This window comes from Tamandua tetradactyla, chromosome 1 (genome assembly GCF_023851605.1).
Source record: "Tamandua tetradactyla isolate mTamTet1 chromosome 1, mTamTet1.pri, whole genome shotgun sequence".
NCBI lineage: Eukaryota > Metazoa > Chordata > Mammalia > Pilosa > Myrmecophagidae > Tamandua > Tamandua tetradactyla.
The window spans coordinates 100,244,183-100,256,917 of NC_135327.1; the positions used below are offsets into that span (position 1 = coordinate 100,244,183).

The 12,735-nt window shown below is 42.9% G+C and overlaps 1 protein-coding gene across 2 annotated transcripts in view; it reads left to right on the plus strand.

Moving 5' to 3' along the window:
• The first annotated feature begins 9,272 nt into the window (after positions 1 to 9,272).
• Positions 9,273 to 12,735, plus strand: part of IGF2BP3 (insulin like growth factor 2 mRNA binding protein 3) — a 194,542-nt gene continuing 191,079 nt past the window's right edge. For both annotated transcript variants that reach the window (XM_077121756.1, XM_077121766.1), the window contains exons 1-2: positions 9,273 to 9,791; positions 11,307 to 11,367. In XM_077121756.1, the coding sequence (XP_076977871.1) occupies positions 9,617 to 9,791; positions 11,307 to 11,367 (236 nt within the window). In that variant the 5' untranslated portion in view covers positions 9,273 to 9,616. The remainder of the gene's footprint in view (positions 9,792 to 11,306; positions 11,368 to 12,735) is intronic.

The following is a 12,735-nucleotide window of genomic DNA, read 5'->3' on the forward strand; positions in this document are numbered from 1 at the left end:
TCCAGCTCTTTCTTTTATGGGGACATTTTTTCAAATGATGCTGCTTACTTTGATTAAAATAAAGCATTAACATATGGATCATATGAACAAATAGTGGTAGAACAATCCATCAAAAAGGATTTGTGATAACTCATATTTTGTAGGTAAACTTGATGCAACATTTTCAAAATGTGACCAGTATTATGTCTATAAATTTAAAATTTATTACATTTATATTCTAAGAGTATTGCTGGATACTGTATTACATGTGTAAAATACTAACTAAATATTATAGTTCTCTAAAAATAGGAAATAAGGCACAGAAAAATATAAAATTGAAAATTCATTTGTATTATTTAAATTGTAATACTAATATATTAATAGCATCCTAGTGCCAGTTCAATCTGTATTAATTTACTCTTATCTCCTAAGTTTTAAAAACATCCTATTGAAGTATTTTGATTGTTAAGAAAAAATTTAATAAAATAGTGTTTACCTTGACTGTTTTAATTTGAAACCTCAGAATTTGAACACAAGTTCTATCTTGCTGTACTCTTTTCATAAATCTCCACTTGACAGGAATATGTGTATATTGAGTTTTTACTAACTGCATTGCAAACCCCACAAAACTGCCTTCAACTGGAAGATTTGTGATTGCTGAGGGAAAAGTGTAAAGTCACTTTTAACCTTATTGTCTATTTATTTCCTTGGATTAAAGTATTTACTCATTTTTTTGTTTTATTAATACTTAAAATTTACAGATTTTTTAAATCTGTTAAAAAACAAAATTTAATATGTTAAAAAATCACAGAATTGGCTCTGGACTAAAATAAAGTTTGACTGGATCCCTATAGTTGCCAGAAATAAGCATTCATACTGTACTACACTAAAATTGTTTAGTTTTTAGTTTATTTTCTACTTTGTTAATTATAGAATTCCATTCATTTAAATGAAATTCAAAGCTATGGTTTAAATCTTGCTATCAAAGAAATATAAGTTTTAGTAATAGAATCAAGGAGCAAATTCTAGGCAATTTTCTACAAACAAAAACAAAAGATGGTGTCATCATTCTGTACTTAACTGTTCCACAACAAAATGTTGACAAGATAACAGAAATCATACCTATCTCTGATGCAACAAAATTTATATTTTTCCTTGGATTTTATGACCACTTACTTTTTTTAGTGTCCTTCTTATGAGTTAGATTTTTAATAGTTGGATTATAATTACAATGTTTATAAAAGAGAGACCATACCTTTTAACTTAATGGATAATACTCAAAATGTAATTTTTCATACTTGTTTATATCAAATTTTACACATTTTTAAATGTCTTTACTCATGTTTTACAAAGGAAGATTTAATTAATTTAAAATTATTCCTCAAGTCTTGGGGAATGTTAGGAAACATTTTTTAGATTACAAATGAGATATGAATAGTATACCCTCTAAAGAAAAATAATTTCAAAAAAATATTTGCTTCAATGATTGACACAATGCCAATAAACAAAATTAAATAAGAACTGGAAATTTTCAAGCAGGCCCAATTATTTATATTAAATTAAACCTAAGAGCAAAACTTTGAGGCGCTAATACTGCCAATTTAAAAATAGCTGATCAGCAATTTTGTCAAATGGAAAAAAAACTATCAAATTTTATATTTCTAAGCAATCTATTTTTAAAAAAGAAGCAAATGTTCCAGCTGAATTTAGGACAAATATTTACATTTGTCAATTTTGATAAAGATTTCAGGTTAGATTGTGTTTGTTTTTTTTTTTTTTTTACTAAAGCTATGTCCTCAGTTTCTCTCTTGAACATCAGCTGAGATATTTTGAAAGATATAAAAACAAAATAAAAACCTCACCTCGCCAGCTGCTTTCTTCTTTAAAGTTTGGAGTTCATTACCAAAAAGTAAACTGAACTCGAGAAGGAATGAATTTTCATATATACATACAATGGAATATTATTCAGTCATATAAAGGAACGATGTTCTGATACATGCAACAACATGGATGAATTTTGAGACACTGTGAGTGAAATAAGCCAGAGACATAAGACAAATGTACAATACCACTGTTTTAAAACATTTAGAATTGGCAAACTCATAGAGTCAGAATCTAGAATATATGTTACTAGGGAATGGGTTGAGGATAGAGAATGGGAAGTTGAGGCTTGGAATGTGCAGGTTCCTATTTGGAATGATGGAGATGTTTTGGTATGGGTGGTGGTGATTGCAGCATAATATTGTGAATCCAATTAACAGCACTGAAATATGTATATATATATATGAATATGATTTAAAGGGGAAATGTTAGATTGTATCTATAGTAATAGAGTAAAATTTTATTAAAAAATTAGTGGAACTACATTACAGAGTGAACCCCTAAATTAAACCATGGCCTCTAATTAACAGCACAATTGTAAAAATGTGCTATCATTAACTGTATTGGAAAAAAAAGTAATGAATTTTAATGAGTATAAGTGGAAATGGTAATGATCTATTATTCCTGCAAGTTAAGAATTCCAAATATATTCTGCCTTATTAAATCAAAAAAATAAACTTTACCTTTATAGACAGAGTGAGGAATTCATCACTTCCTCTCAGAGATCATCTTGAAGGAGTTTATTTGTATATACATACTATGAAATCTGCTGTTTCATTAAGGGAACTTTAAGTTTTTTCCTAGACCAAATTTATTACTTTGATAAAGGATTTTGGAGAAGAACTGGTCAGGAACACAAAGGGTCTAAATATGGAAATAGTAGCCTAAGATGTGTCTTTTAAATTTATGTGTTAGAAAATGATGAAAACTAGCTAGAACCTCAGCATGTTCTTTGTCTTCTGATTATTTTAGTGAGGAGAATAGATTGTTATTGTTCTTTCCTGTGGGATTTCATGCTTGGATTACTGTCCTATTTTACTTCCTTAGTTAATACATTCTCTCACTCTACCTCCTTCCCTCCACCCGTGGCAAGGAAACATATTTAAATACCCAACTCTTCCCAGCATTCCCATCCCCCAACTCAAATCTTCCCTCCTTTGTTTTCTAAGGCTGGTCAGCAAATACACATGTACACACCAATTACCAAAGAGTCTTTTCACTAAACGTCTCATTCCACCCCACCCTCAGAAGAATAGTAACAATAAATAGTATTTTAAAGTTTCACCCTCGTGAAACAGTGCAATAAAAGATATAATTGCAATAGTAGGAACTAAGCTTATTTGTTACTTTAATAATTGTATAAAGTCTACCAGGTAGCTTAAAATTCCCATTACTGACTTAGTAAAATTTAGAAAATTTAGGAAAGTCGATTTTCCTCAATCAGAGCAAAAAACAGAGAAAAAACATTGCTTATGTAAATCTTTGAATTTGAGAAAATATTTGGAAAGTTACCAAGTTTTAGAGTTTGGCCTTGCAAAAGTTAGATCTGACTTTTTTTTTTTTTTTTAACAATAGAAACTTTCTCTAATCTGAAAAGACGTTAATATTTTTTCTACTCTATTATTTTCAAATGTAAAAGTTAAAGAACATATAAACCCCAAACTGGTCATTTTACAACTAATTATGTCTCCACATATTAAATCTTCTAGATATTATAGAGTTTTCTAAATTTTTAACTCTGTATAATCTTTTAGCATTTATACTGTAAATTCAATATTGTAAGTTTTAATTGATTTGTTCCATTCAAAATAAACCATTTGTAAGTTACTGTGATGTTTCTGAGGAAAAACTTTTATCTGAAAACTTCAGAAAATACCTGTCTATTAACCACATTAGTCAGATGTAGCTGAATTAAACAAAATATAAACAAAATTTTCCTGTAATGATTAGTTTTATTTGAAAACAATTTTCCTTTATTAGTTACTATAGTATTTAAAAATTGTTTCCAAAGGCTTCTCAAATAAATGTTTTAGGTAGCTGGTAATTTATGTTACTTTAGTTATTTTGGGAGGACTAAAACTAAATAGTAACAGAACTAAAGTATGCATATTTAAAAAAAGCTTTAAAAGGATGATATAAAAATACTAGCTAAAAGAGTTAACAATAGAGGGATTTTTTTAAAAATTCACTGTTTTAAACCAATTCTCTTAAATTTCTATTATTTTCTGGGGAATTATCGTTTTGCCAATTTTAACCAAATCAGGTATTCTGCCAGGACATCAAAAAAAACAAGCAATTAAATTACCAGTGAACAAATTATTGAATCATACTGTTAATTAGGACATTTCCTTTTCTCTAGGTATTAAAAGAACAGGAAAATTTGTACTTATGAAATTACATATACCAAATAAATTTACATTTCTTTTTTCTCATGACCAAAGACTTCTGATTTTACATTTATTTTGAAAAAAAAAAAAAAAACAGTAGCAATCCATTTCTTCAACTACAAACCCTACAAAACCACCAGTATCTAGAATACATCACTGTGGCTGTTTACTTTTTCAGTTAATCAAATTAAATACTATTATTTCGTTTGTTTTGTAATTTTCCAAGTCAAATTCATATTCATTTTTTTCTCACCGTCTCCACAAAACGTCAGTAAAATTAGGTATTTCAGCCACAGAAATTACTAATCCTTGAAGGTCGGTCTCAGCTTCATTGGTCCTAGGGCAGCTTCAACGAAAACGTGGTCTCAGCATAGTTGATTTTACCCAGAATTTTTCGTTTTTTTTCCCCGAGGGGTTGTTTAGTTTTGTTAAAAACAACCCTAGGGACCACAAAGAGGATTAGAAAGAGAGGGGCCAGAAGGAGGGGCTTCTCTGGAAGCCAGGAAAGTCCAGGAATCTGGAAATGTATATGGGTATATATACAATATAGATAATTAAATTAAAAGTGTAAATTCTGAGATGTTGGAAAGGGGCCGGGTAAGGAAGATGTAACCCCAGCTGCAGAGCGCGGTGCTCACTCGCGACCTCCGGGGGCTGACGTTGGGGGAGGCGAGGCGGTGGGGGGGTGGGGGGGGTCTGCGTGCGCCACGCGGTCAGCCCAAGGGGCGGGCTCCACATACACCGCACAACTCGGTTCGACACCTCCTTCCAGTTACTTCCTTCTTTCCTCCTTGGCGGTTGGGGCCGAAGGCAAGCAGTTAAAGGGTCGGGGAAAATGTGAGCAAGAACTGGGAAACCCAATTCCACCCCTCAGTAAGAACAAAACCATCGAGAGGGAGTAAAGGGTTATTTTCGCGCCACAAAAGATGGAAATACAGGGATGGCTCCGGAGCCAATGAATGGAAACCAACGAACGAATCCGGCGCAGGCATCCGGCGGTGATAGGCTCCCCTTCCACCAGTCGGATGAGAGGGAGCAGCCCACCCCGCCCCTCCGCGGCCAGGGGCGGTGTCTTCCTCGACGCCGGTTGCTTAACTTGGTCTCGGCGAGTACGCCCCGGGGAGCGCTGGCCCCGCCCCGGGGCCACTTCTGCGCGCGGGTCTCGCGGTCCCGCCCGGTCCTAGGCAGAGGCGCAGGGTTCAGCGACCAATTCTTGCCCTGTCTCGGTGGGTACCAAGCATCCCTGACCGCCGGGCTGCCCCCGCACACGCGGAAACGAAGCCGGAGGTGCGGGAGGGGTGTTCAACGGACCCCGCCTGGTGCGTCCCCGCGGCCCGCGGGCGGGCGTGGCGGGCAGCAGGACTTCAGGAGTGGACGTGCCGCGGGGAGAGTGAGCGAAACTTCCCCCGGCTCTCACATCTAACCCGGCCACGTGGGTCCGCGCGGAGGGCTAGGACCCAAGGCAGAATCAGAAGCCGGCTGTCCGGCGGCAGCGCTGGGAAAAGGGCGGCCCAGTGGTCAAGGTTCTCCCGGCGAGCAGGCGGCGACAAAGGACCTAGCCCAGTGTCAACCGCAGGGATCACGCCCTCTTTCTCTGGTCAGATCCAGAGGAAAAGGGAAACAATCCCTCTTCTCATCTCCTAGGGCACCATTTTATTTTATTTTAAATAAATGAAAGCACATTCCAGAGAGAGGGCTGAGCCAGGATACCACTTATCATCATGCCTTCTGGTTTGAACAGATCAGAGTCCAGGAGGACTGGTGGAAGAAATAACTAGTTGAAATGCCTCCTGTGAGGCCCTCCATTGTGTGCCCACCCCGCGCGCAGGGCTTCGGCTCCAGGCTGGCCTTAAGGCAGCCGAGAGGAAGGAGGGGTGGGAATACCCTTTCCCCTTCCTTTGCCTGCTCAACCTTCACCGATAGGTAACCTGTGGCTACAGCAACGGTAACCGACCTCTTAATATAGTTTTTCTCCTTTAATATTACCTTGACCTGTAAGAAACATTTTTCTTGCCCCCAGATCAGCAGATAAGGGGGAGTGCAGCTGTTTAAAGAGTCAACAGGCTCCAATTGGAAAATCTCAGTCGCATTTAAGAGTAGATGGCATGGGTAGGAGTCCTTTCTTCGTGAAATTAACATTAATTAGGAAGTACAACTGTTTCAGGAAGTACTTGGAGTAGCCCATAAACTGTTAATTTCTGGTGTGAAACACATTACAAGGCTGTAAATTAAACTGATTTTATATCCATTTTTAATGTACCAGAGATATTTTTGCATTTGAAGTGCCAAAAAACAAACAAAAAAACCCCTAACCCAATATCCTCTTTACTCAGCCACTGAGTTTATACATATCCTTCAAATGCTTGAAATGGAGTGGATTGTATTCACCCCCCTTTTTGGTGTCTGAGCTTATGTAACCAGTGTATGTTTTTAAGGTCCTATACGGAGTATCTAGTTTGTTATAATAATACACAGATTAAGTTCACAAGTGTGCCAGGACCATATTTCTAAGTAGCACACACTTGTTTTAAATTCCAGCTGTTAGACGTGTTTGATAATGATAGACAAGCATGAGCTAGTATTTATGGAAAATAAACGATTTATACAGGGTTCAGAGGTAGATATTTCCTTAGTTCTCAATTTTAATAAGAGCAAATACAGTTAGCAATCCATAAGTTAATTTACTTTGGAAGTAAACTGAACATAAAATTTGTTCTTATGAAAAATTAGTAAAAGAATTGAATTGTTAGTTTATAAAATTTAAGTGGAATTTAGAATAGCAAATATTAATGAAGAACCTACTTCTCCAAATAACTTTTAATCACATGCAACAGGTAAATGAAAAATAAATTTGTAGTTTGGTAGTATTTACACTTGCATAAGAAGTCATAAGGAAGAATACATATATGTTTTTCTTTTTTAGAACCAAGTTTCTCTTTTAAAAAGACATGAAAAGGAAAAATACGAAATCCCTTTAAAAAAGTTAAACCTAACTATAAACTTAGAGATGTTCTTTCAAGAAAGAGTTCATTAATACATTTCTAAACACTTAAGAACACATTTGTCCCCCTCAGCTCATAAAGTAAAAGCATTTCACCAAATTAAACGTGAATGAAAATATTGTGAAAGTGAGTTTACGTTTAAAAAGTTGGGTTTGCTTGGCAGGGAAAAAAAAAACCTGTTAAAAGAGTTGCACTTAAAATGGATGATCTGACACCTTCCGGTTACTTAATAACACAAAATCATAAAATAAATTCCTTTAAAAAGACAAAATGTAAAAGCTTTACATCATGCAATACTTTCCCCCATCCCTTTAAAAAATAATATGCCATTCATCTCTTACCTTTGGAAAATACATACGTTTAAATGTTATGTACAGTTTTTGTCAAAGAAACGAATTACATCAAGGAGTAGTAAGATGTTTCTAGTGTAAATCACAATATTTCCTGTTACACAATACATTTTTCTACCAATAAGAGTACCAAGCGATTAAATATTCTTGTTTTTATTTCCATGCTATATAGAATTTCATTCGCTTTTTAAAAATTAACATTTTAATTTTTCCATGGGATACCTGTAAAAATATACCACAAGGATCTGGCACAAATTAAACCTTTGAGTGGAGTACCCAGTTATGAAGCGACACTTCGAGATTTCCACAAGAACCTCGTTCTGCCTTCGTTTCCGTAGTCTTCATCTCTATTCCACAATTCGTTGGCTCCTAAAGGCTCCACCGGGCCCAGACCCTCCCCCCACAAACCCACCATTGTACTCGTTACACACAGGGAAAATTGTGAATGACTCTCACGGCCAAATGTGGGCAGAACAGCAGCAGAAAGAGACGCGAACAATTTCTCAAGCGCCATTAACACCTAGGGGTAACGCGTTGCTGTCTTCCCATTTTAAGAGTTCCAAGTTCTCTAACTAAAATGATTTAAATATCATTAGAGCGTACTCCAACCCCGCCCCCCGCCCCCCGCCCCCCCCCCCCCACTCCCCCACGACCTACTGGAAGGGATGGTTTCCCTTTAAGTACCGACTTTTCCCACTTTCGACTTCTCTCCTCCGGCCTCCAAAGCCCCGGCCACCCCATCACCACGCAAAGAACCTCCGCCCCTCTGCCCTCCCCTCCCCCACCAGCGGTCGCCCCCGCCCCCCGGCCTCATTTATCCCGGAGCCTTCTTCAAACCAATAGCAGACGCGGAGCCGCGAGCGCCCGCCGGCAGAGGCGGAGGAGGGGTCGCCCAGACGCCCGCCCTGGACGCCGCGGGCTCCCATCCCCCACCGCCCCGCCGCCCGCGCCCCCACTTCCCCGGAGCCCCGTCCCGGCAAGGCTGGAGACAGTGGGGCGTTCCTGCCAGTCTCCCCCTTCCCCACCCACCCCACCCCCACCCCCACCAGCCCTGGAAAGGCGCTGGCTGCTTGGCCGAGGTTTCACTCACACCGTCATCAAGGCCACAAGGCGAGTTCGGGATTGTGACTCTTTGCTTTTGTTAATTTCCTATTTTAGAAAATCGAATGATCAAAACTCTGCAAGTTAGAGCCGAGGAATCGCCTAGTTAGCACTCCCACCGCTTTCCTTCTTAAAAAAAAAATATCCGGCCGTCCCCCTCCCCCTAGGAACCGCCCCGATCAGATAACCCTTTCTAAACTCGGGCAATGACAACCCGCTCCCCACCGCGCCCCGGCTGCAGCTCCTTTAGCATTTTTTCCCTCTTCCTCCTCCCCCTTCTCAGGGTCTTTTCGCTTAATCTCGTTTCCCCTCCCCCCTCTCTTTTTTTTTCCCCCGAAACCCACTCTAATTGAGGCGCTGGGATTCCTCACGTGAGACGTTGATTTGTAGTTTGAACACGTGGCTCATTCAAAAAGCCGGACACTCGGAGCGGATTTTTTCCGCCTCCAGCTCCTTCCTCCCCCCCTCCTCTCCCCTCCCTCCTGCCAGTCACCCTTCTGGGTTTTTTATGGGGAGGCGGCGCTTACCCTCACGTAGTGTGATATTTTCACAGTCCGCTGGCCGAAGCCAAAAGGGTTGGGGAGGAAGAGACAAAAAGTAGTTTCCCCCCACCCCTCCTCCCTTCTCTCGCTAATCCCGCCTCCTCTTTAGAGTTAGGAAAGACTCGTCGATACGTATGGGTTGGTAGCAAGGCTTTTTCTTTTTTCTTTTTTTTTTTTTAATACCTAGTAAAGGAGAAACAAGAACCTTCGGATCTGATTTTTCGCTCCTCGTTCTTGGCCTTGGTTTTTACAGTGTTTGTGTATTTTAAAGGCGAGAATACGAGAAGAACAAAACCCGCCGGATCCATCCATCGCCGTGGGTGGTTTTAATTTTTCGTTTTTCTCTTCATTTTTTTAAACAATCAATCTTCACAATGAACAAACTGTATATCGGAAGCCTCAGCGAGAACACCGTCCCCTCGGACCTAGAAACTATCTTCAAGGACGCCAAGATTCCGGTGTCGGGACCCTTCCTGGTGAAGACAGGCTACGCGTTCGTGGACTGCCCTGACGAGAGCTGGGCCCTCAAGGCCATCGAGACGCTTTCAGGTGGGCCCTGACCGCGGCCCTGGCTTGGCCTTGCAGGGGCGCCTGCCCCCAGTTCTGCTCTGCGGGCCCGGGCCCGCCGGGGTCGGTGCTCGGAGCCAGGCCCGCGGCTGCTGCCGGGGCGTCTACGCCCGGGCCCAGGCCCAGCGAGGGCTGGGAGCGCACGGTCGAGGGGGTGAGGCCCGAGCGCCCACATGCGTGGGGCTTTCTTAAGATTGGGCTCCAACTCCGCTCCCTGCTGCGGCTTGCTCTCCTCGCTACCTGGCATTTGCCCGGTGCAGGGCAACACGCTGTCAAGAAAGCCCCGGCCGGGGCTAGGAGCGGTGCGGGGGCTGGTTGTGGAGTTCGTGAGCGGGGTGGGGGCGCCCGGCCGCCAGCACTGCACCCCCTTCAGCGCTCCCAGCGCGCCCCGCCCGGCCCAGACGCGTTCTCCAGACTCGGGCGTGCCGGGCCTTGGGGGCCGAGTGCGAACGCCTGCTTCTTCCTTCCTCCGGTCGTTTTTTATGGCGCTGGATTCGCTGTCCGCACCCCTTGCTCGCCTCAGAGCCTGCCCGTGGGAGAAAGGAAAGGGGCCTCGACCCTGCTGCGGAGCGAGGCCGCAGCGCTGGAGCTCTGCACAAGCTACCCCGCGCTTCCTCTCGACCCTGCGGGAGGAGGGGTGCGACCTGGTTTCCATTTTCAACCTCACCCTGTCCGACGAAGTAGAGGGGCAGGTGGGCGGGAGCGGCGTGCTGTGGCCAGGGGGGGAACACCCCCACTGCAGCGGCGCGGGGCTGCGGCCTGCGGGAGGTGGCGGCGCGCCGGTCACGCCAGCCGAGGGCGGGAGACCGTGCGTGGCCCGGCGGCGGGCTGGGGCGGGACACTGAATGAGGAAGGCTGCGTAGGGGCCCCCCTGGGAGCCCGGTGCCTTTCGCTTTCCCCTTGATCGGCTTGGTCTGGATGCAGCAAGCACGCTGTCGTAGGCGCGATGTTCGTTCTAGACTGAGATGCAAGTTCGCTCTTCTATCCTGCGGCCCCCGAACCTTTCCCGCCACTCCTCGTCCTCCCGAACCCCACAGCCAAGTGTTCCCGGCGGGCCTGAGAAGGAACTTGGGAGAAGGGCCCGACCCCCCACCCCCCAAAGAAAGCCTATGGAATTGACACCCCCCCCCCCCCCCCCCCCGGTCCCGAGCTTGTCATACAGGAGCGTCTTGGGAGATGGGAAGAGGAGCAGCGTCCATCTTGTGGGTGTTGTGGGGTTGGGTGACCTCCTTGAGTGGGCGGGGGAGGCCTGGGCGGTGGGGTAAAAAATGTCTAAGTGTTGGCACGTCCGGTTAATGCCCCCTCCCCACTCATCTGTAAATTAAACAAAACAACACAACTAGGGGGTGGTCAGCTTCCCACACGCGCTGTTTCCAGCTTCCCAGCGGCTCTCGGGCTTGCGGTCATTTGGGCTCTAGGGCCACTCGTCGCGGTGCAGGCGGTGCTAGTCCCTCGGGCTCGGCGAGCAACCGTCTCCCACCGCTTGTGTATCTGCAGGTAAAGTGGAACTGCATGGGAAACTCATAGAAGTTGAACACTCGGTCCCCAAAAGACAAAGGTGAGTTTTTTGTTTTTTTGTTTTTTTAAATTCTGGTCTCATTCGTTATTGGAAGGAAAGACTCGCCACACAGCTGAAAACAACTTTTTATATTCATCGGGCTGCTGTATGGTTTGGTGTTTTTCGTCTTTTTTTCCCTTGCGGTTGTGTGTGTGTGTGTGTGTGTCTCTGTGTGTGTCTAAGTGTAATGCTGCGAGGAAATAGAGGGGTTGTCTCTATCCCCTGCAACTGAACTATTGTTATTGAGTATAGAAATCTTTCAAGGAAGCTCTCACAGCTAAGTGTTATCCAGAGCAGGCCAGATTGCTACCACGGGAAATGAAAGACTCCAGGGGGAGTTTTTTGGGAACCTGCAGAATTTAGGAATCAGTGAATGACTCTGATGTCTATAGCATAGGCATAGCAGCTGCAGAAACGCGCGGGTGTTGGCGGAGGTGGCCGGAGTTGGCAGCGTTGAGTCTGGGAGGCCGTCTACACGTCTGCGGGAAGAGGAATTTGCTTTTTCTCTGTTAGCTCGCCAGCCGGGTTTGGAACACGTGAGTGAAAGCCTGAGCTTCTCCAGCTCAGAAGCGATTTCACGCCAGAGTTGTACAGGTTTCTGCAAACACTGCCCTTGTTTCCTGATTTCCTTTTTTATTGATAATTTTGCTTGCAAATAACCACGAAGAGATCGTGAAGATCAAACGTTTGCTCTACCTAAAAGCCGGGGAATTCTTTTCGAGAACGTGTAGTGTGCCAATTTACAGTGTTTGGAGACTTTGTTTTAGCCTTTGGAGTATTTGGGAGAAATGGCTCCTTTCTCAAGAGCAGACCAGATCCCAGCTGTGTAACTAACTGGAAAGGTGCAGTATTCTCCCAGTGGCCCTGGGGTTGGCCTGTGGTTTCCTGGGTTTTCCAAGGTGGTGTTACGGTTTCTGTCTTTCAGCCTCCTGCTTCTCATTCCCAACCGGAGCCAAGCAGTTACCTCCAAGTTAAAGGAGAGCTGCAGAAAGTACCTGGTTAGTTATTGATAGCCAGGGGTTTGTGTGCATTGGAGGGCAGGAGGGGTTGCTATGCTTTTCCCTGGTGCTCTGAAGAGATAGATGGTTACTGAAGATGTTATCTATATACCTGTGTGTTTCCAGAGAGATTGAACTCTTACAGGAAAAGCATTTTCATAAGTAATGTTTTTGCTAGGGAGCTTGGTTGGATTTTTGTGGGTTTCTTTTGTTTATGTACTTAATTTTCGTAAGGATTTGTGGAACCTGATTTAGTTCTAGTTGGGAATTTTGGAAGGGGTCATGTTATTTTGTATAATAGCATGTAATTCTTTTTTAGAAGAAACTTCTAAAATAATAGGATGGGTGCTAAACAGTATCTAAATTGAGC